General features: G+C 40.9%; 1 protein-coding gene and 1 long non-coding RNA gene across 9 annotated transcripts in view; one reads left to right on the top strand and one right to left on the bottom strand.

The window, feature by feature from the left end:
- DNAH5 (dynein axonemal heavy chain 5) overlaps positions 1 to 21,905 on the bottom strand; it is a 316,103-nt gene that overhangs the window by 185,132 nt on the left and 109,066 nt on the right. For 5 of the 8 annotated variants that reach the window (XM_082458341.1, XM_082458343.1, XM_082458340.1 and 2 more), the window contains exons 2-11: positions 16,095 to 16,229; positions 13,091 to 13,175; positions 10,659 to 10,819; positions 8,363 to 8,584; positions 6,280 to 6,417; positions 5,326 to 5,502; positions 4,267 to 4,380; positions 3,429 to 3,536; positions 947 to 1,069; positions 62 to 277 (exon numbers count right to left, since the gene is read on the bottom strand). In XM_082458341.1, the coding sequence (XP_082314467.1) occupies positions 62 to 277; positions 947 to 1,069; positions 3,429 to 3,536; positions 4,267 to 4,380; positions 5,326 to 5,502; positions 6,280 to 6,417; positions 8,363 to 8,584; positions 10,659 to 10,819; positions 13,091 to 13,127 (1,296 nt within the window). In that variant the 5' untranslated portion in view covers positions 13,128 to 13,175; positions 16,095 to 16,229. Of the gene's footprint in view, positions 1 to 61; positions 278 to 946; positions 1,070 to 3,428; positions 3,537 to 4,266; positions 4,381 to 5,325; positions 5,619 to 6,279; positions 6,418 to 8,362; positions 8,585 to 10,658; positions 10,820 to 13,090; positions 13,176 to 16,094; positions 16,230 to 21,905 lie in introns of those variants that run through there. The other 3 variants (XM_082458344.1, XM_082458345.1, XM_082458346.1) reach the window with 3 other exon arrangements.
- Positions 1 to 21,905, top strand: part of LOC309659093 — a 357,758-nt gene that overhangs the window by 314,358 nt on the left and 21,495 nt on the right. The window lies entirely within an intron of this gene.

Here is a 21,905-nt window from a genome sequence, read left to right as displayed (position 1 = left end):
CATACAACATTAAAGTTTTATTACGGATAAGGGTAGCAAATTTAGTTTTGAAATACAGTACCTGGTATTTAGTGACCATGTTTTCCAGCCCTTCAATCTTAGAATCTTGTAGGACTGAATATGTCTTGAAGGTTGTAAAGATGTCCATTATCTTGGCAAGACGTCTGTGGAAAGTTTCAAATTTTCCAAAAATATACATCTCACTGAATTCAAATTGTTTTTCATTTGGATCTCGTTTAAGCTTTTGTTTGGTCTTGTGAAAGCAGTGCTGGTATTCCTTAAAGTAAAAACCAAAATACAAGAAAGGGAACACCACAAAGATATCAGCCTTATTCTCTTAAGTGAAAGCGACAGCAAATTTAGGGTGGAATTACAAAACCTTTCAGTTTCATGCCTCTGTAGCTACTCCTTCATCAGCCTGGGATGTCATCTTTTCCCATCCCCCAACCTAGCAAACTCCTAATTTTTTTTTTCTTTTTGGCCACGTGGCATGCGCAACTTCCCTGACCAGGGATCAAACCCATGCACCCTGCATTGGAAGCGTGGAGTCTTAACCACTGGACCACCAGGGAAGTTCAAACTCCTAATTATTCATAAGGTGACTCAAAGATGCAGCCTTTCCCCCTGGGTCCCACTGTGTTAGTAGAAGCCTAACTCTTTGTGTATCTCTCCGTTCGTCTACAAGAAGCTTAAGGAAAACTACTTCATCTTTGTATCTCTAGTACTTAGTGTGGTGTTGGGACATAGCAGGCCCCCAAAAAGGGTAAAGTAAGTGAACAAATGTGGGGGACTGATGTATTAACATTCAAGTTTTCTTAACAGTAAAAGATTACCATTCTTTTTAGCAACCACTAATATGATAACTGCTAAATGATTTAAGATGCATTGGCAAAAAACAATGTAAAAATAATAAAAAATCTAAATATATTATCAAGTTCACCGTTACCTGCTTAAGTTTAATTGCAGATAATATTTTTTCCACAGCAACATCCTGTGGCTGGCTCCAGATCGAAGCAGTTCCATTGTTGGTAATATAGGCTTTACATGCAGATATCATCTGATTGGTCACCTGGAATTTTCCAATAAAATGATGTCAAGTACATTAAACAGCCATCAAGGATAAATTGCGCTAGAGGGTCCTTAGCTCTCCTACCTCTCAGAGTGTAAAATCTGTAAAATAAATCTTTGGATTTATTGTTTTTCCATCACAACTATGATCAAGCGCTAACCCTCTTTTTTTCCAGCTTTACTGAGGTATAATTGACGAACAAAAATTGTATATATTTAAGGTTTACAATGTGAGGCCTGATATACATATACATAATGAAATGATTAGCAAAATCAAGTATTAACACATCCAACACTTCATATAATTACCATTGTGTGTGTGTGTTGAGAAAACTTAAGATATGCTCTCTTAGCAATTTTCAAGTGTACAGTACAGTATTAGCCATAGTCACCATGCTGTACATTAGATCCCAGAACTCAGTCACCTTATAACTCAAAGTTTGTAGCCTTTAACCAACATCTCCTCATGTTCCACACTCCCCCAGACCCTGGCAACCACCATTTTACTCTCTGCTTCTATTTGTTCAACTTTTTAAGTTCTACACATCTATTATCAAAATCATTTGTAAAATCACAGAGCTGGAAGCACTACAGAAAATTGCCAATTCAGACCCCTGTGTTAATGCAGGATGAACATCTTGACCAACCAAGAAGGGATTCACTTCCCTACCTAAAAGCTGTCAAGAGCTTCCCCCCGTCTCCTTCTTCGGCAGCCTGCTCTAAAATCTAACTCACGGTTTCCAAGTGCCATGAAACGAATTGTCCACCCTGATCATTTCATGCCACCATGATCTGTAGCAGAAATGTCAAAAGCAGAAGGCAACAGAGAAAAGAGTAAAGATAATGTGCGTAACCGCCAACATTTTATTTATCCCTCCAAACTTAAAAAAAAAAAAAAGACTTCAGAATTCCTTTGGTGATTTTTTAATAAATTAAAAGGAAAATTAGAGGTCTATACTGTAGGTATGGAATGACATGATGTCTGGGATTTGCACTGCAAAGGTTAGGTGAAACAAGATCGGCCATGTGTTGATAGTTGATGATCTAGGTGATACGTACATGTACATACAATTCTCTTTCCTTTTGTACCTGCTGCAAATTTTTCATAATGAAAGGTTTTTGAAAATGAGAGAAATGGTGGTTTCACAATTATGTTCCAAAACAAGCCTTGCAAAAGCATGAAACCTGGAGTAATAACACAAATTGACTTTTGAGTCTTCTTCTCAGGGAATACCCCTCCTGACCCCAACGTAACTTTAATGTGTGAAGAAGTTGGAAAAGGGTCTTGTGGATTCCCCTCCTTTCTACCTGAGTACGACAGCAGAAGGAAGTTTCCCATCAAGCTCTCAAGGCTGGATGTCCCTATTCCCAAGAAGAATCATGCCTCTTACTGCATTAGTATTCACAACACAGTCCTGATGAGCTGAAAATGCCTCTATTTTAATACAACATTTAAAACTTTTGCCTTGGTAATGAAAAAGTCATTCACTTCTTAGAGACGGTTCAAAAATGGGAAAAAGCAACCATAAACACTTATGAGTTAGGACATAAGGTTTAAACATCGTTATGTTTTTTGGCAGAATCATTATAATTGCTTTATGGATTACTGGAACGTTGCAAGTGGCTTTTATTACCATGATTACTGTTCTAATAACGCCAAGTAAACAACTGTGGCATCAAATAAATTTGGAACAGTGGCACATAAAATATGAAACTGAAGATAGTCAGTTAAATATAGTTTTTCTTAATTAAAATTTACCCAATAGATAGAAATCATGTGCTAAATAAGGAAAGAAATTCTAAAAAGAATCTCTTTCATTTTTATTATATAAATAATACAATATTTATTATAATAATTACTTTGGGAAATAATGCTTTATGATTTGCTAGAATCAGCCTCCTCTCTCTATTGAGAGATTAAGCTTTTTTTTTTAATTGTAGGGTACATAGACATTGCGCCAATGTGGTAATTTCTTTTTTTAAAAAAAGATATATGGGTTTTTAAAAAATATTTATTTATTTATTTATTTATTTATTTATTTATTTTTAGCTGCGTTGGGTCTTAGTTGTGGTGTGCAGGCTGCTCTCTAGTTGTGGCATGCAGGCTCAGTAGTTGTGGCACAAGGGCTCTCTAGTTGTGGCCTGTGGGCTCTAGAGTGTGCAGGCTTAGTTGCCCCATAGCATGTGGGATCTTAGTTCCCTGACCAGGGACCAAACCCGCGTCCCCTGCATTGGAAGGCGGATTCTTAACCACTGGACCACCAGGGAAGTCCCATGGTAATTTCTAATTATAAAAAAAAAAAAAATTAACCATTGGCAAAGAAATCTAAGTGACCATGGACTCTATGCTATGCACTCACCTTTACAAACAGGGACGTGATCTTCTCAGAGGTGTTATAGTAATGAGAGATACTATAGATCATTTTAATTGCATTTATAAGTGCAGGAATGGCATCAATCATGGACATCTGGAAAACATCACAAAAGTTTTCAGGGAAACAGATATCAAACTCAGCAACATTCCAATAGGCTAATCCTTCCTACTTCATTAGAATAAAATTTAGGTAAAAGATTTTTATTTAAATTTTTAAAATATTATCTATCACTCTACATAAATAGAATATATTTAGGGGTAATTTTATTTTTATTATTTAGTCATACACAGTTGATCAAATTTTGTTTCAATGCAAGAAACACTAACTTTCTGTTATGGACAAGGAAGTTGTGTTAACAGTTAATTTTGTAATAAATAAAAACAGGTATACATCCTAAAGTTAAAAGATAAAAAAAAAAGAAGAAAAAAATCAGCCAATAACTCTTCCCACAGTTGTTTGAGTATAGTCCAGGATGTCAACTGCAATATTTAATGGGAAATGGAATATTCAATAAATGTTTTTAAAATATAATGTCCCATGTTCTGTCCATCTTATCTGGATAGATAAATAGATGCTAGATAGACAGATACATGATATAAATATTATATATATATATGTATAGAGAGAGACACAGAAATAGACATGTATATATATATATAATATATATATATATATAATATATATATATAACTTTCTTAAGAATAAAAAGAAGTTTCTAAGACTTTTCCAACAGACAAATATTCACGAACCAAAACTCCACACTCAATTCAGTTAGTGTGAAAGGGTCATCAGTAGACCAAGGGGGTAGAAATCTCTAACTCACAGGGTCACTACTGTACAAGGGGTCACAGCATTTCTCAAGTGTGTACAGATATTTGACATTGTCCTTTGCTTCATTAGCTGCATCAGTGATTCGAATATCCATCTCCCGCCAAGTCTAAGCACAATACAGGAAAGAAATTTTAATGCAATTATTAATAGAGGAAATTCCACTATAACAGCTGCTAAAAGTCATCACAAGTCCCATGGGTCAGATTTTCAGTCTGCCCTGTGCATCTCACATAAAACTGAATCCAGAGGGGTGGGGGGCATTGCCACACTGAAGAGCAATTTAAATTTTTTGACAAAATTTTCAAAGGTATCTCTTCCAGGCCTTCTCTTATGACATCTATTCAATAACTAGGACAAAGCGTCAAGAGGGCAGCACCTCCATTTAAACCTACACCCTTTCTCCTCCACAGACTGCTGAATCCATTTTGCACCTCACTCCCATGTCTATGGTAAAGAACTGAAGGAAGCCTCCAGCCAACAGCCAGCAAGGAACTGAATCCCACAACAATCACATAGGCAGCTTGGAAGCAGATCCCAGGCAAGCCTTCAGATGAGCCAACACCCTGAGTGCAACCTCAGGATAGATCTCAAGTCAGATGCTCCCAGCTAAGCTGCACCCAAATCCCTGACCCACAGACTGTGAGATAATGTTTGTTGTTTCAGGTGGCTAAGTGTTGGGGTAACTTGTTACACAGGGATATAAAACAAATACACCAGTGCTAAAAAAAAAAAAAAAAAATAGATAAGGTAAGGTTTCATTATTACTACTCCTCGCTGGTCTGAATTCATAATATATATACAATCGTGTTATTATGTTACATCTTAATGACTTGCAATGCCCTCTAATAATACATACACATACATGTACACCAGCCAGCAAAGACCTTTCATGCAAAGGCAATTTCCACAGAATCCAAAATTATAAAAGGACAGTATAATCCAATCTTAAAGTTGTTTTCATAGAGGTAGAATGACATTTTTCTGTTCCTCATTACTCTATGACATATGCACAGAGAATTTTCATTCCCACTTCATAAAGCAAAAAACCAACCTTCAGAAGTTTCGACCTGGAAGCAGCAAGCACTGCCAACACAGCCTTCACATCTGGGCTCTTCAACTGATCCAACAGGTAGTTAAATTTAGACAGTCTTTTTTTCCAGTACTCCAACTCTGCTCGGGGCCCAAGGTCATCCGCTTCCTTCCGTAGCTGATTGTTTTCAGCAAGGACCTGCAAATGCACAGAAGGCCCATGAACCAGTGAGTAGGGCTGGAGATATAAAAGTTATACATAAGCAAAATATAAGGAAAGAAGTAAATTCTGCTATCTGAATCGTGATATATTTTTATTCATTTGCATGCTTCAAATGACAGCCTTTTACTAACCTAACATGTATCCATTTTTTTAATTTCAACAAAAATTTAGTTGACTCATTCTAACTGAAAACTACTTGTTTAAGGAGCTTTCATGAACTTTTGGAGGACGTGACCTCAGAAAGTTTCCTTGGCTATTCACTTAGAACCTCAGAGAAATATAACCTTGGAAAGCCCTCATGCCTTCAGCTGGTTAATTTCCATTATGCTTCCTTATTGATGTAACATCCAGCTTCACTTGGGACTTTTCTGAAAATATTTTTTTAAAGGTTAAGTCTTGCGCTTTGTTTTGGAGGACACACAGAATTAGAAAGCTTCTTGTACTTCTACAGAGATTCTCTCCAAAGTAACTTACACCTTTCAGAAAAAAAATTGGCCAAGTGCAGTCTTTTAGTTATATAAGTATATAAAGTTGTTTACTTTCATCTCCTAGAATTCTTACTATCTCTTAATTAATGAATATAAATTAAAATTGCATTGAACCTTTCACCTTGTTAGGGACTTGTGGTAAAATACTTAGGCAAATGGGAACGGGATGTGACATACCTTCTTCCACTGGCTGTTCAGTAACATGGCATCTGAACTAGTCAGTGTTCAGATAGCTAGTTTCTGATGTTTGGTTTCTGAAAATTACCTGCTCTGTTTGTTTGATCCATACTTTCATACAACCTTCTATTTTTTCCAAAGTCTCAGGGTTATTAGCTAGAGTCAAGTAGTCTAGAGGTTCCTTCAGGGTTTTCAGTTCAAATATGTCACACTTTTGAAGGTTCACCTAATTGAAATGAAAGTTAAATAATCAGATGATGCTATTTTAACACACACACACAAACACACACACTCCTGACTGATCCAGAAGGATCTTAAGGGGATTCTCTCTAGTCTAAACGATCTGCTTCCTGAGAAATGTCCTTGAAAACACAGTAAGACATATTGCATTGGGTACACCCGTAGAGGTGACTGGTTCTGAGGTCAAAATTTGGGTCAAAAAAACCCCAAAAAAACAAAAAAAACAGTGAACTAGAGAGAGACATAATATCACAGAATTTGAGAATTGATAGGGAACTTGGAAATTAAGTAGTCAACTCATGAAACCAAAGAAAGTGGGGGACCTTCAAAAAAATTGACTGGGGGGGGAGGGGTAATTTCTAATCTATCACATTCTTTTTGGAAACTAACCAGAGGAAAAGACGTTCATGTCAATCCTTATGGTTAGCAAGTGCAATGGCAAATACACAGATTCATTTCAGGAGGGCGGGGTGGAGAGGGGTAGGAAAAGAGGTGTGTTGGATTTTGACTTGACAAAGAAACCTAGGATATTTTTAAACACACAAAACCCAGAAACACCTCAATATTTGATAAGGACATTTTCCTTCTGGTAAGAGTGCACCTGGCCCTGGGAGTCCCTAAATTCAGGTCTCAGCCCCCCACTCCTCACTCCCGACACTGCACCCTCCGTCTGCCACATCTCCTGGACCTCTCCTTGGTTTTACAGGGGAGGCTTCCAGGCTTCATGAAGTGGCACTGTCTCTCTCCTGTGTGAGGTTCCATCCCACATTTTTTAAAACCTCTACCACAGTATGAAGTGCAACCATATGAAAACATTACTCTTTTCAGTAGAACAACTATTTAATTTGGTTCAACTCGCATTTAGGATGGCCTGTATCATAGTTAATTGCAAATAGAACTCAGATGTTAGCTGGAATCATCCTGCCCCTGTCTGGATAACATTTACTCAACTCTCCCAACCCACATCCTTTAGAAGGCCTATAGCATCCCTCCCTGCCAACATCCCAATAGGTCCCAAAAGGTCTCAGTATTCCCTGGAGAGCAGTGAGCATTACATTGCCATTGGTCTCATGGGATCCATTTCTCTATCTCCCACTCATGCCTGATCTGGGCTATCATCTATCACGGTTTTGTATCCACCACCGTCTACCCCAGGTAATCACTAACACAGGTTTACTGTAGGTGGCACAAATTTTATTGAAGCTAAATCCCGCAAATGCCAAACTGATTCTTAAAGGCCCTTTTGGTCACTGGCTGGACCACAGGACCCAACCCACTCTCTCTAGATATGTCCATTCGTCTCTCCTTCTCCCTCCTCTTCAAGACTGCCTCCCATCCCTACCCACCATCACCCCCCCATCTTCCCCCAGCACACACCTATCCCTAACCACCCCCCTCACACACACACACACACACCACACACACACACACCACAGACACACACACCACACACACACACCACACACACCACACACACACACACCACACACACACACCACACACACCACACACACACACACCCCACACGCACACACCACACACACCACACACACACACAACCACACACACACACACACACACACACACACACACCACACTCTGGCTCCAAATTCCTTTCCTTCTAGGCTGCAGAGCAATACCAGAAGCACTTCATACTCTTCTCTTTGCAGTCCAACATCTGACGTGACAGAGTAAAACCCTCCACTGCGGCCAACATTTCTTTGGAACCCCTAATGCACTCATCACTCCAAATTACAGGAATTTAAATCTAGTCACCACCACATCTTCAGGGGGCAATAAAAACACCCATAAAATATTTTCAAGATTTGCAAGTAGTGGAATCAAGACCCTCTAAGAGAAGTATTACACACTTACATATTGATTTGTTCACCATCAGATAATTTCTGAAGGAATAACGTATTTGTTCTTACCTTCTCCTTCAAACTCTCCTGTGCACTGACCAGGACGCTCACGAAGCCTTCCAGGGAGCCCAGGAACTCCTGCTGAAGGCTGGAGGCCTCCGGAAGGCCCTCGAGCTCACCCCAGCCGTGGCTTGTGGCCCTGAGAGCAGGAATGAAGATGTCAGACAGCAGACGTCTCACACTGTTGAGCAAACCCCCGTCTGCAGTGTCAAGCATGTTGAAGCTCACCTCCTGCAAAACAATCAGGAAAACCTTCATGGTAAAAATTATCTTCAGGGGCTTCCCTGGTGGCGCAGTGGTTGAGGGTCTGCCTGCCGGTGCGGGGGACACGGGTTCGAGCCCTGGTCTGGGAGGATCCCACATGCCGCGGAGCAACTAGGCCCGTGCGCCACAACTACCGAGCCTGCACGTCTGGAGCCTGTGCTCTGCAACGGGAGGGGCCGCGATAGTGAGAGGCCTGTGCAGCGTGATGAAGAGTGGCCCCCACTTGCCGCAACTAGAGAAAGCCCTCACACAGAAACGAAGACCCAACACACACAAAAATAAATAAATAAATAAATGTTTAAAAAATTAAAAAATTATCTTCAACTGCAACCTAGCTACTGAGTCATTTCTGATGGTGTTCATTAACCAAATATCCTATGGGAGTAAATGAAGACCAGCCAAATGAGAAAAGCAAAGGCTGTTTATTCAGAGCAAGAATTGATTCCTTGCAATAGCAAGGGAGTCGGCCACCATCACTTGCATTTCGGCAGAGACTCAAAAGCAGGCAGAGGAGTGGGAAAGCTTCTTAGTGGAGAAAAGGGAGGCTCAGGTGGGCCCTGAGGGGAGGTTGTTGACCTGGGGAAGTTGAAGGTGGGCCCACTAGAAGCGGGGCATCCTATGTGATTGGTTAGGGGTGCACATTTGGCCTTCTCTGGTTGGCCCCAAGGAAGTATGTTGAAAGTACAGACAAAAATTGAGGCTGGCAGTCATGAATCAAGTCCTGGACATTTTGACCAATTGTTAGAGGAGTTATTAATTCATTTGCTAGCTGGCTTCCTACCAGGCTGACACAGCAGTCTGGCTACCTGTGTTGTTTATTGCAGGTAAGGGAGGTTGATTTCCTGGGCAGATTGCTGTGGGTTGTTGGTCAAAGTCTCTTGGTAGATGGTCTGTTTGTATATTGTCTCTCGATCCAGTAAATTATTATTTTGACACCTAGTTAAGACATAAGCTTTATACTCTTCTAAATTGCAATCATCAAAATAAAAGCATGGGGACTCCCCTGGTGGCACAGTGGTTAAGAATCTGCCTGCCAATGCAGGGGACATGGGTTCGATCCCTGGTCCAGGAAGATCTCACATGCCGCGGAGCAACTAAGCCCGTGCACCATAACTATTGAGCCCACGAGCCACAACTACTGAAGCCTGTGTGCCCAGAGCCCATGCTCCGCAACAAGAGAAGCCACCGCAATGAGAAGCCCGCGCACGGCAACGAGGAGTAGCCTCCGCTCGCCGCAACTAGAGAAAGCCCGCGCGCAGCAACGAAGACCCAACGCAGCCAAAATGAATAAATAAATAAATAAGTAATTTTTGAAAAAGATTTTAAAATAAATAAATAAAAATAAAAGCATGAAATAAGTAGAATACCAGATGTTTACCAGTTTATTTGCTCCAAGCAGATAATGCACCCATTGAAGGCAGGGGAGACTTGTACAGATGCATTTTATTTTGCAAAAAAAAATAAAGTTATACAGAAGACGCTTGAGTAATGCTGGGGTTACGGGCTCCCACCCTATGAGCAGCTGGAAAATCTGGGTGTAACGTAGAGCCGGCCCTCCATATCCGCAGTTTCTTATCCCTGGTTTCACATCCTCAGATTCAACCATGGACCATATAGTACTGTAGCATTTACTACTGAAAAAAATCCATGTATAAATGGACCCACACAATTTAAACCTGTGTTGTTCAAGGGTGTATCCGCTGTAATAAATCTTATTTTAAATGTATGAAATATGCCATTAAGTAAATGATGTAGAGGAATTCTTTTTAAAAGGAAAGACCTCACTGTTTTACACACACGCACAGATACATACAATGTTATATCAATTTTTGTTAATAAATTGAATATTAAGTCCTCTTCCTCAACAGATTTTAAGGAACTGTCCTCTTAATTGCTTGCTTTAAGTGCTTTTAAAATATTTCTTTGAAAGTAGTTTTAAATACTTAATGAATACGACGGTTGTTTCCATGGGAAGGGCTATTTTGGTAGAATTTACGTGATTTTTGGTAATTTGGGATAAAGGATTGCTGTTGCCTCTTACCTGATGAATGTTCTCAGGGGTGATGGCTCGGGAAGGGTTGGTCCTGATGAAGAACACACAAACCCCAGTAAGAGCAACATCTTTTCCCTCCGTCACGAACACCTTAGGTTTTTTAATCTTTCCAGAAATAGGATTTATTCCTCCTGGAGAGCCAAGTTGCCCTAAAAATGCAGAAGAATTTTAGTTTTACGAATACTATTTCCATGTGGTCGCCTCTTAGAATGAAGTTTCCTTGTTAAAATATTGATATGTTGACTCAGCACGTGCCCTAGAAGCTCCACCTCTTGGACAACCTCTAGCCTGAGGCCTAAAGGGATCTAAAAGGATCTTCTTTATCATGGTGATCATTTTACGATGAACAAAAATATCGAATCCCTGCACTGTACACCTGAAACTAATCTAATATTGTAAGTCAATTATACGTCAATAAAATAAATAAATAATAAAAAGTAAATAAAAGGATCTGCTCGATTGCAGACCACAGGTTCATTTCAAAACTGTTGCTCCAGGAAAAAACAGGAATGCAAGAAACCGGAGTAAGAGAGTTTGGTCCAGAGCAGATTCTTGCTGGAGCTACAAAAGTCATCATTCATGAGAGGAAGGGTGAGGAAGGAGACAGCAACTATGTCCTGTGTCAGGCCCTCTGCTTGGTACCGTGTCTACATTATTAAAACTCCCTACAACCCTGAGAGCAGCTGTGACCCGCTCCAAGTCACACACCAACAGAGCCGACATCAAAAACCTGTTCTGACTACAGAACTCCAGGACCTCCGCCTCCTGCTGTCCTGGTCCAGCTGGCCCTTCAGTATCGCTAGAGTCAGGAGGCTGCTGCAGCGGTAGGACAGCACAGTGATGGGTGACGTGGGCTCTGCAGTCAGTCTCCCGGGGTTTCCATCTCGGGCTGAGCTTCTGAGCCACGTGACCTGGAGCAAGTTACTTAATCTTTCTGTGCCTCAGTCTTCTCATGTGAGCAAGGCCCAGAGAATGCCAGGCCACTCAGCTCACGACAGGTGCCAGTCAAGTAAAAACTTTGCCGCTACCTTTTAGCTCTAATCTCTGCCCTGCTTCAAGCCTGACTCAGTCAGAAACTATGGTTAACATGATTGGGCAAAAGGGGTGGAAGGAGAAGTTGAGGGAGAAAAGGAGACCCATATGCTCCTCTACCACTGCAAGTATTGACCTTCAGAGGCCCCTGCTGCAAGGGTGTTGGGCGATGGAAGGAAGGGGGAGGGCCAAGAGTAGAGAAGATTTCACTTTAGATCAACTAGTTTTGATCAACTGGATATTTTTAGTTTCTGAATTGAGACTGCGTTTGTAATTGGAAACAACCAGGGGCACTTTTCTTATCTAAGAATATCCAGAAAAGTTCATGGGGTTGTCTGGATTTCAATTCAAGGTCAGAAAAAAAGCTACTCCTACCGGAAAGGTTTAAAGGGAGAGTGGGAAACAAAAACAAGCTTGCATTTATGTTTACATCCCATGAACCTTTCTTACTCAATGTAAGATTGACACACAAAGGCCAGCTTCACCCAGTGCACAGTTCATGGTTGAACTTATTCACCTGAGCTTATGTTTTGCAATCTGGGATATAATTTAAAATTTTTGTCTTCTGATTTTTTCATTCAAAATGTAATGCCCTTTCTGACCACAAAACATAAAATGGATAATTTTGGGAAAATGCCAGGCACTAATGCATGCATAATTTCCTCAGTTTTTAAACAAAAACCATGGTCATACTGTATGCCAAGAGCAATAACTATTTTCCTTTTCTTCCAAAAGGTCATAAAGGGATTGACCCTATATACGATTTTAATATAATCATAATATATTTGTTTATGTCCCTAGTTTGACTTTAAAATTGCATTAATTCACATAAAAGTAGAATGGGATATGCCAGTTGAAGCCACATAAAGATTTGCAAGTTTTTCTTAAGTGAAAATGGCTAAACTTGTCGTTCAATATTATTTCTTTGAATCACAGTCAGTAGAAAATGAACATGACATGATATTTAACTAAAAAACTACTGTTATTGGCAACAATTCCTAAGTTAAAAAGAAATAGAAAAGAAGCAGATGCCCAAAAGCAGTTCTAGAACATAACTGCACAGAATGAGCTAACATGTAAGGAAGGGAAGTCTCAAAATGTAAATTATTTTATTATTCTCCAGTTGCCAGCACAGCCTGCAAAGGAAAACAAAATACCCCAAATCAAGTTAGAACAACCAGGCTTCATACACACCACCATTTGTCCTCTGCTTGGGGTGAAAACAGAACCTGTTGCACTGGGCTTCACCCACCATACCTCACCACTCCCCACCTGTCCCACCCCCCAAGGTAAAAGTGGTCAGTGCTCCCAGTGGCCTCCTGCTTCATGCCATACTTGGATCAATCTAACAACACATTTCTGGGTTATGTCACATCAAATTTAAATACCTGTTTCCGCTACCTCCACATCCTGATAGTAAAACATGAGGTGACGAAGACCTCCGCCAGCAAAAAGCTGATCGATTCTTTCAATCTGGGAAAAAGGAAAGGCAAAGTAATGACTGAATCAGAAACCACGTTTAAATCAGCAGTTACTATCATCCTTCTTATCTGCATAGGACTTCAGCAAACCATATAGAAAGGATCATATCTTTTTAACATAAAACCATGAAAGACTAAATATCTTACCATAGTAAAGACTAAATTCACAGAAGTGCTTTGATTAAGCATAAAAATATTTGCGGCATACACACATTTGAAAAAGACTGTCTCTCCATATTGGCTGATTTCCTAAAGTGCTGAGCTGTTAAAGGCAGATATAAATATTGATGAGTGTTTAATTTTTCACCCATTTGCAGATCAGAAAGAGAGAACAAACCTTTCCAAACCCGGTCTAACACACTACAGATAAGTAACATTCAATTCCGATAACTGCAGAAAGCCGCCATGATGAGAACACGTATGATCACGGAATACTCCATCCTATGGCAACTGAGTCCCCCCCATGAGGTTCGCTGTACATCTAGGGGTCTGCCAGCTGGCCTGCTACCAATGGGAGCACGCCTTTAAAACAGTCAATAGCACAATTTTGAATTCAAATGGGAAGAGAAATGATAAAATCTACGCACCCACGGGGATGGCTACTGTCAATAAACCAAAAACTAACAAATGCTGGTGAAGATGCGGCGAGACTGAAACCCTGTGCACTGTCAGTGGGAATGTGAAATGGTACAGCTGCTGTGGAAAACAGTGTGGCATTTCCCCGAAAATTAAAAATAGAATTATTATATGATCCAGCAATTCTACTCCTAGGTATATACCCAAAAGAATTGAAAGCAGGGTCTTGAAGAGATATTTGCACACCCACGTTCACAGCAGCGTTATTCACAGTAGCCAAAAGGTGGAAGCAGCCCAACTGTTCACTGACAGATGAATAAATAAATAAAATGTGGCATGTACATATGATGGAATAGTATTCAGCCTCAAAAGGAGAGAAATTCTGACACATGCTATCACATGGATGAACCCTGAGGACATCTTGCTAAGTGAAGTAAACCAGCCACAAAAAGACAAGTAGTGTATGATTCCACTTAGATGATGCATCTAAAGTAGTCAAATTCACAGAGACAGAAAGTAGAATGGTGGTTGCCAGAGGCTGGGAGAGGGGAGGAAGGAGAGTTGTTTAAAGAACGTAGTTTCAGTTTTGCAAGATGCAAAGAGTTTTGTAGATTGGTTGCACAAGATGAATGTACTTAACACTACTGAACTGTACACTTAAATGATTAAGATGATAAATCTTATGTGTATTTTGCCACAATTTAAAATAAAAATTTTTAACAGAAAAAATATAGCCTGAAAATTTAAGTGTGAAAAAAAAGCCCCCTTCAGTTTCTACCATGTTACAGATAAAACCATCATTCGTAAGAAAAAGCAAGTTGCCCTGCTTTCTCTGCTTACATTTCCTTGACTGAGGATGCCATGGGGATGAAGAGGATGCGCTCACTGAGATTATATTTCAAGCCAAGAACGTGACGGGGGAGCCACTTGCATCAAGGCCAATCTTAAAACTCCCTCCCCGCCCTCCCCTCACCCTCAGGCTCAGTAAGCCTGAGACAGGATGTTGTCTTTAAGCCTCCAGGGGTCCTGACATTCCTGGGTCCTGAATACCGCATAGAGTGTGACTTGGGATTCCTACAGTTCAGAGCTTTTATTCAGTTATTCCACCTGCATTATCCCAAATCCAGATGTCTCTCCAAGCCTGGATCAGCCGTGTGAACTTGTCTCCTTCTATGCCTCCATTTGGGGGGAATAATTTTATCTACTTCCTGGTATTACGAAGATTAAATGGGATAATAGATAAAAATCAGAACAGAGACTGACATATGGTAAATATTCAATAAATGTTAGCTATGAGAAGGAGGAGAGAAAGGAAAAAAAGGACATTTCCTCAACGCCTAACTGATTCATTCTGTAGTTTAACTATTTTAGTGTTATCCACCCTGAATTGGTCCACTGACCCCAATTAACCCTACCCAAGTGGCACTGCAGGAAGGGATAAAGCCAGCAGAGGGCTAGAGGCAGCTTGTACAGGCTTGGGACAGCCAACTGACCACAACTCTTCCCAACTCAGTGTTTAGTAACATCATGTTGGTAGTTTGGAATCAGCCATGGTGAGAATATTTATACCACAGAATCAGGAAATGCTCAAACTAGTGCCTTTCTCCTTCCCCTTGCCCAAAGCTGGTTGTCAAACATTTACAAGCCTATCACTAAAAAGTATTATCAACAATGTGACATCCCTGTCAACAAAAAGGGCTTCCTTCCTTTCTTCTCTTTATTTCTTTTTTAACGCCTAAAAAGTTTAAAAACAAAAAAACTTCAGGAAACATCACAGCTCCTGGTATGCCTTCCTCCCTGCCCAGGAAACTGTATCTTCCCGTATTTTGGTCTTCCCCACCAACTAAATCATGCCCTAGGCTTTGGAGGGATATCAGGGCAGAAGATGGAAGTCAGGTCAGGAACAAAAGAAACCAGATTCAGCTGCCAAATCAAAGTCAAAGCCAGAAAAGTATGGCACAGTTCAATCTCCCAGGCTAGAACAGGATAAACTCAAAAAAAAAAAAAAACCAAGATAAATCAGCAGCTGAGACGAGATTCTGTTCTCTAACCTCAGGTTCCAAAACGATGCCTGAGCCCAGCTTCACTGGATGTAGAGAGACACAGACATCACTGTCAGAATCTCGGAACTCAAATGTCAATTCTAAGTACCCCATTCAACATGGAGAGCTGGAGAGTCCAAGCTCATTCTGCCACCACCCACACCAAGCCAGAATAGGGTCCTGAGCATGTTGAAACAGACACCCTTCCCTAAGGCCCGGCACAGACCCTGCCATAGGACAACGTCAGCTGTGCCCTCCATAATCAAGTCAGTGAGAACTCAAATGCATCGCACCTGATTCCCCTCAAGAATGGCATCCTCCACTTCAGTTTTGTTGAGGTCCACACAGGCAGCTACAATCGCAAATAAGTAGTCATGTCTCCCATCCAGACGAGCCCGTTTGGCTTCCTTCTCTTCCTTCAATCTTTGCTACAAGAAGGGAAGAAAAATGTTATGTGGCAACTGCTGTTCTCAAATGGATTCATTTTGTAATCATTTCATACTACTGTTGCTTTTTCAACTCTTGGGTATTCAGATAACAGACAGCTTAATGGTACCAGTTTTTATGTACTATCTTCTGTTTTTAGAAATAATGTTATTTCTATTATGAAAATAAGATGTGCTCATTGTTTTGAAATTACATAACACAGATAAGCCAAAAGTAGAAATAAAAATCATCTGCCAACCAGAAAGTATTACCGTTAACATTTTGTTCCAAATCTTTACAGACTTAATTTTACGCATATATAAGCATTCAACAGACACACACCAAAATCAAAAAGATCTCCACTTTTGTAAACATTTCCTAGGCTGCTAAAGAAATACTTATTCTTGTACACTATCTCCTATGTTTCTTGTTTGTCTACAGGTTCATATCTGGTTTTGAAATTAATTTCTGAATACCATTGCTTACTTTTTACCTGTTGACTGTTAATTACAATAACAAAGCAAGTTCACTGTAACCAACATTGGCAGTTTGAAGCATATCTTTCCATATGTGCTCTGTTCATACAAACATATGCAAACACATATACACATTTCTATTTATATATAGTGTAAAATTTTTTCATGCATTTTTCCCTTAATAATACATCACAGACTTCTTTTTAGTTTAGTACAGACCATTCCAACTCCTGTAATAGCTGCAAAATATTCAACAATATGGATGTACCATAATCAACCATTTTACCATTGGTGGATATTCAACTTCCAGTTCATTTTTTGAATTAAGTGCATTATCTTTAATGCTGACCAGTAGCTCCTGCTAGGTAGCCCCTCTGGATCCTTTCTTGTATTCAACAGTCATTAAACCTCAAATATGTACAAGCACTCTAGAGGTAAACACTACCCAGTGACCTCAAAAAAACTCATAGCCTGGTTGGCAGAATGTAAGCAGAAAATGTAAATATGAGAGGATGGCATCATGGTTGCTACAGGGGCATCAGATTTATGCAGGGGCATTAATGGGTCTTCAGAGAAGGAGTTGAAGGGAGGATTCCCCATCTAGCCCAGGGCTGAGAAGGGGTGGAGGTACAGGAAGTTTCAGGAAGAGGTGGCTTGAGCTCGAGTTGAAGGAGAGTTGGCCACACTCCCTGGGATAGAGGCATTTCTGCACATGCAGAGGCCAAAAGACATAAGAAAGCTTAGCAAGTCTGGAAACCACAAGGCAGCCACGATGGCTGAACTGAAAATAACTAGAAAGGCATAATAGGAGGGACTTCCCTAGTGGTCCAGTGATTAAGACTCTATGCTTCCACTGCAGGGGGCACAGGTTTGATCCCTGGTTGGGGAACTAAGATCCCATATGCCGTGCAGTGAGGCCAAAAAAAAAAAGAAAAAGGCATAATAGGAAAAGAGAAAAAAAGTCAGACCATAAAATATCTTATGGGCCATGTTAGAAAGTATAAATATTATCTGAAGTCCATGGAGAGTCACTGATGAGTTTCAAATCAGGAAAGATGTTTAGCTGTCTGTGCTGCATCAAAACATCAGTCATTCTGAAAGCAGTGTGAAAAGTGGATTGGAGGGACTTCGCTGGTGGCGCAGTGGATAAGAATCTGCCTGCCAATGCAGGGGACATGGGTTCGAGCACTGGTCCGGGAAGATCCCACATGCCACGGAGCAACTAAGCCCGTGTGCCACAACTACTGAGCCTGCGCTCTAGAGCCCGCAAGCCACAACTACTGAGCTCACGTGCTGCAACTACTGAAGCCCACACGCCTAGAGCCCATGCTCTGAAACAAGAGAAGCCACAGCAAGGAGAAGCCCGCGCACCGCAACGAAGAGTAACCCCCGCTCGCCGCAACTAGAGAAAGCCCACGTGCAGCAACGAAGACCCAACGCAGCCAAAAATAAATAAAATTAAATCTTAAAAAAAAAAAAAAAGTGGATTGGAGTGATGCAAGCCTGAAGACAGGAAGGCCAGGCAGGTGGATCGTGGCCGCGTTTCCCAGAGCCTGGGACAGTCAGACCATTGGGAATGTGGATCCGGAGCCCAAGGGGAAATTACATTGCAGAGACAGATACAGATACTGGTTCTCAATACAGCACAATAGACATTATGGGCCAGATCTTTCCTGTAATTGTGTTTACAAGATGACTGCAGCACCCTCACAGCTCTTCTGCAATGTGGTTGTACCACTAACCTATCAAGAAATGGACTCTATATCCCCTCCTCTTGGATCTGGCTGGCCCTGTGACCAGTTTTCACCAAAAGGATGTGGGAAGAAGTGAGACTATAAAACTTCCTAGGCTAGTCCTTAAGAGACCTTCGGCTTCTGCCTTTGCACTTGGGAATGCTCCCTCAGAACCCAGCCACCAAGCTATGAGAAGTCCAAACCCATGGAGAGACCACACGGAGAAAAACCAAGGCATTCTGGCTGACAGCCCAGAAGATCTCCTAGCTGATACCCCAGCACCAACTTTCAAACTGTCTTGGACATTCCAACCTAGTCAAGCCAACAGATGACTGCAACCCAGCCAATGCCACATGAAACAGAAGAACCATCCAGCTGAGCCCAGCCACCCACAGAATCAAGAGAGATAATAGATCGTTGTTAAGAAATAACAGATAATTGATAAGAGGTAGTTAAGCCATTAGTTCTCTTACGGTTTGTTATGCAGCAGTAGGTAACAGAGTAATCCTTGTTAGAATAATTCCATTGGTTGGACAGAAAGCAAATGGATTCAGACTTGAGAAAAGAATGATTGGTAAAAGAGAAATCATTCATGGAATGAATATCTCCACTTTTTTTTTTTTTGGCCATGCCACATGGCATATGGGATCTTAGTTACTGGACTAGGGATCGAACCTCCACCACCTGCATTGGAAGCACAGAGTCTTAACCACTGGACTGCCAGGGAAGTCCTATACATGAAACCTATATAATGTTATAAAGCAATGTTACCTCAATAAAAATAAATTTTAAAAAATAATACAGGTACTGAATATAAACTATTCCTTCCAGAAACTTGACTATAAAGGAAAGAAATGTGGTTACTAGTAGAAAGAGGGGAAGTTAGAGTCAAAGGAGAAGTTTTTAAGATACAAAAGGCTTAAGAAAAAGTACAGAGGAAAAAGTTGGGGATTTCCGAGTGATTGAAAGGCAATCGCAAGACATGTGCGATTTATGTTCTTTTTTCCAAAACTGAAGGGAGACAAATTAGTTGGGCTTGGGGGTGGGGATGCAGGGCAAGGTTAAGGTTTAAAAAAAATAAACAATCTACCTACCTTTTTGCCATTTCCCTGAAAAAAGAACACACAGGTCTTGACACAAAGTATACATTCCATAAACATCAAAAAGAAGTAAATTTAAATCTCTTTTCAACCGTGGCTAAAACCAGGAAAATGTCCTGTTCTTTGTTTTCCACACTCTCGGGCAGGGAGGAATAAAGGCTTTTCTCAGAGTGATCTTTCTGGGTTTGTACTAAATGTCTTCAGCAGCTTGAAGACATGGTGGGCAGCCAGGGGAGCCAGCGATCCAGCAACAAATCAACCAGATGGCAACTGCTGGGCAGCCAAAAAGACATTAAAAAGCTATAGAACCAGGGACTTCCCTGGTGGTCCAGTTGTTAAGACTCTGTGCTCCCAATGCAGGGGCTCCGGGTTCGATCCCTGGTCAGGGAATGAGACCCCGCATGCCACAACTGAGACCCAGCACAGCCAAATAGATAAATATTAAAAAAAAAAAAAAAAAGACTAGAGAACTACAAAAGTCAGGATGTAAACCAACTGAAGGCTTCCAAAGAATACAGAAACTTCTATAACATTCTGCCATGGCAACACATTATTCTATGACCTGATTTTACAGGACTCCAAAGGAAAAAACTATACATTCTAGTGGAGGAAAGGAGAGATTGGCGTCTAAAACAGAACACTAATTATTCTGTTTTTACTTAAATATCACAGATGAAAAAAACTTCCAAAGCAATTTTACATATAAAAGCAAATTATCAATGCGTTTTTAAAGAAAATGTTTTCAAAGCTATAGTTAAAAGCACGTTAAGCATTGAATATGTTCCTACATAAACTATTCTATCTCCTGATAAGTAATATGAAGTGAACCCCAGTGCCATGTAGATGAAACAGTGCAATGTTTATCAATGTCAACTTTCATTGCCTTATACCAAGGTATGCTGGCACAATGAGGGACTTTTATTTTACTACCACAAAAAGTCAATAATGTCAAATAAATATTTGGTGACGGGATCAGCGCACTGTCACTCCCTAAACTTAAACTTGCAGCTTTCTGGCTGCCAGGGAACCGCAACACCAAGCACTCAGATGACTAGCTGGAGGTGGCCTGTCCCGTCGCCTCTGAAGCATCCAGGACACTTGGAGAGGGAGGGCAGAGTGGGATGACAAAGGCGAGAGGCGAACCATGGAATTCTTATTTTTTTTTTTATTTTTAAGAATTACATTAAAATTGGGCTTCCCTGGTGACGCAGTGGTTGAGAGTCTGCCTGCCAATGCAGGGGACACGGGTTCAATCCCTGGTCCGGGAAGATGCCACATGCCGCGGAGCAACTAAGCCTGTGCGCCACAGCTACTGAGCCTGTGCTCTAGAGCCTGCGAGCCACAGCTCCTGAGCCCGCGAGCCACAACTACTGAAGCCCGCGCGCCTAAAGCCCGTGCTCCGCAACAAGAGAAGCCACCGCAACAAGGAGTAGCCCCCGCTCGCCGCAAATGGAGAAAGCCCACGCACAGTAACGAAGACCCAATGCAGCCAAAGATAAATAAATATTTAAAAAAAAAAAAAAAAGAATTACGTTAAAATTGTTTTGTGTTGCATGCACAAGCACCAACTGATGGGAGTGGGGAGGGTGGCCAGAAACCTATTCAGTGTCCAAGGAAATCTAGAACAGTATTTAACGCATTTCTGCAACTTGGTAACAAGGAATGTTACTACCACCTTGGGATGAAAGAGGGACTAATGTGCTACCTCCCAAGAAACAAGTGGTGCTTTCAAGATGGGGCAACTTCATGTACACAAATGAGCCCTGGTGCCAGAGTGGGGTCCAGACCCAGGGCTGCCACTAATTGTAAGACTTTGCATCTGACATTTAACCATTCCAGGCTTCAGGTTCTGCAACTCCAAAATCAAAGTGTTGGACTATGCGACAGCTAAGCTCTGTTTCTTCTCTGGCATTTGGGCTGCTTCTCATTGGTTCAGAAGTTAAGACAGACAAGAGACTTGAGGGGTTTTTTTGGTTTTTTGTTTGTTTTGGTTCTTGGGATCTTTTGATTGGATCAGGAGGTGTCTGGGGTGAAACTTGAGATTTTAAAATGTGAATCCCAACAAAGACCCAATGCCATGTGCTTTCATAATAAAGCTCTGTGACTTTTTCACATGACAAACCCATCCTTCCAATTTTTTTTAATACACTAACCTTTGCCTTTAACTCTGTAGAACCAAAGCCCAGGTCTACATGTTCATGTACGTAAAGTGTGCATGAACCACACACATTTCATTTTGGCTCCAGGTTAAAATCCCCAACTCCAACAGAGACCTTACCCTTGTCTGTAAAATGGGGATAAAAGTCCAAACTCGAAGGTATTTGCAAAGATTAAATTGGGTGTGGTTTGGGGATAATACTGAGGCAATC

The sequence above is a fragment of the Balaenoptera physalus genome (genome assembly GCF_965194825.1).
Source record: "Balaenoptera physalus genome assembly, chromosome: 3".
NCBI lineage: Eukaryota > Metazoa > Chordata > Mammalia > Artiodactyla > Balaenopteridae > Balaenoptera > Balaenoptera physalus.
This window is presented reverse-complemented; position numbering and strand designations above follow the sequence as displayed.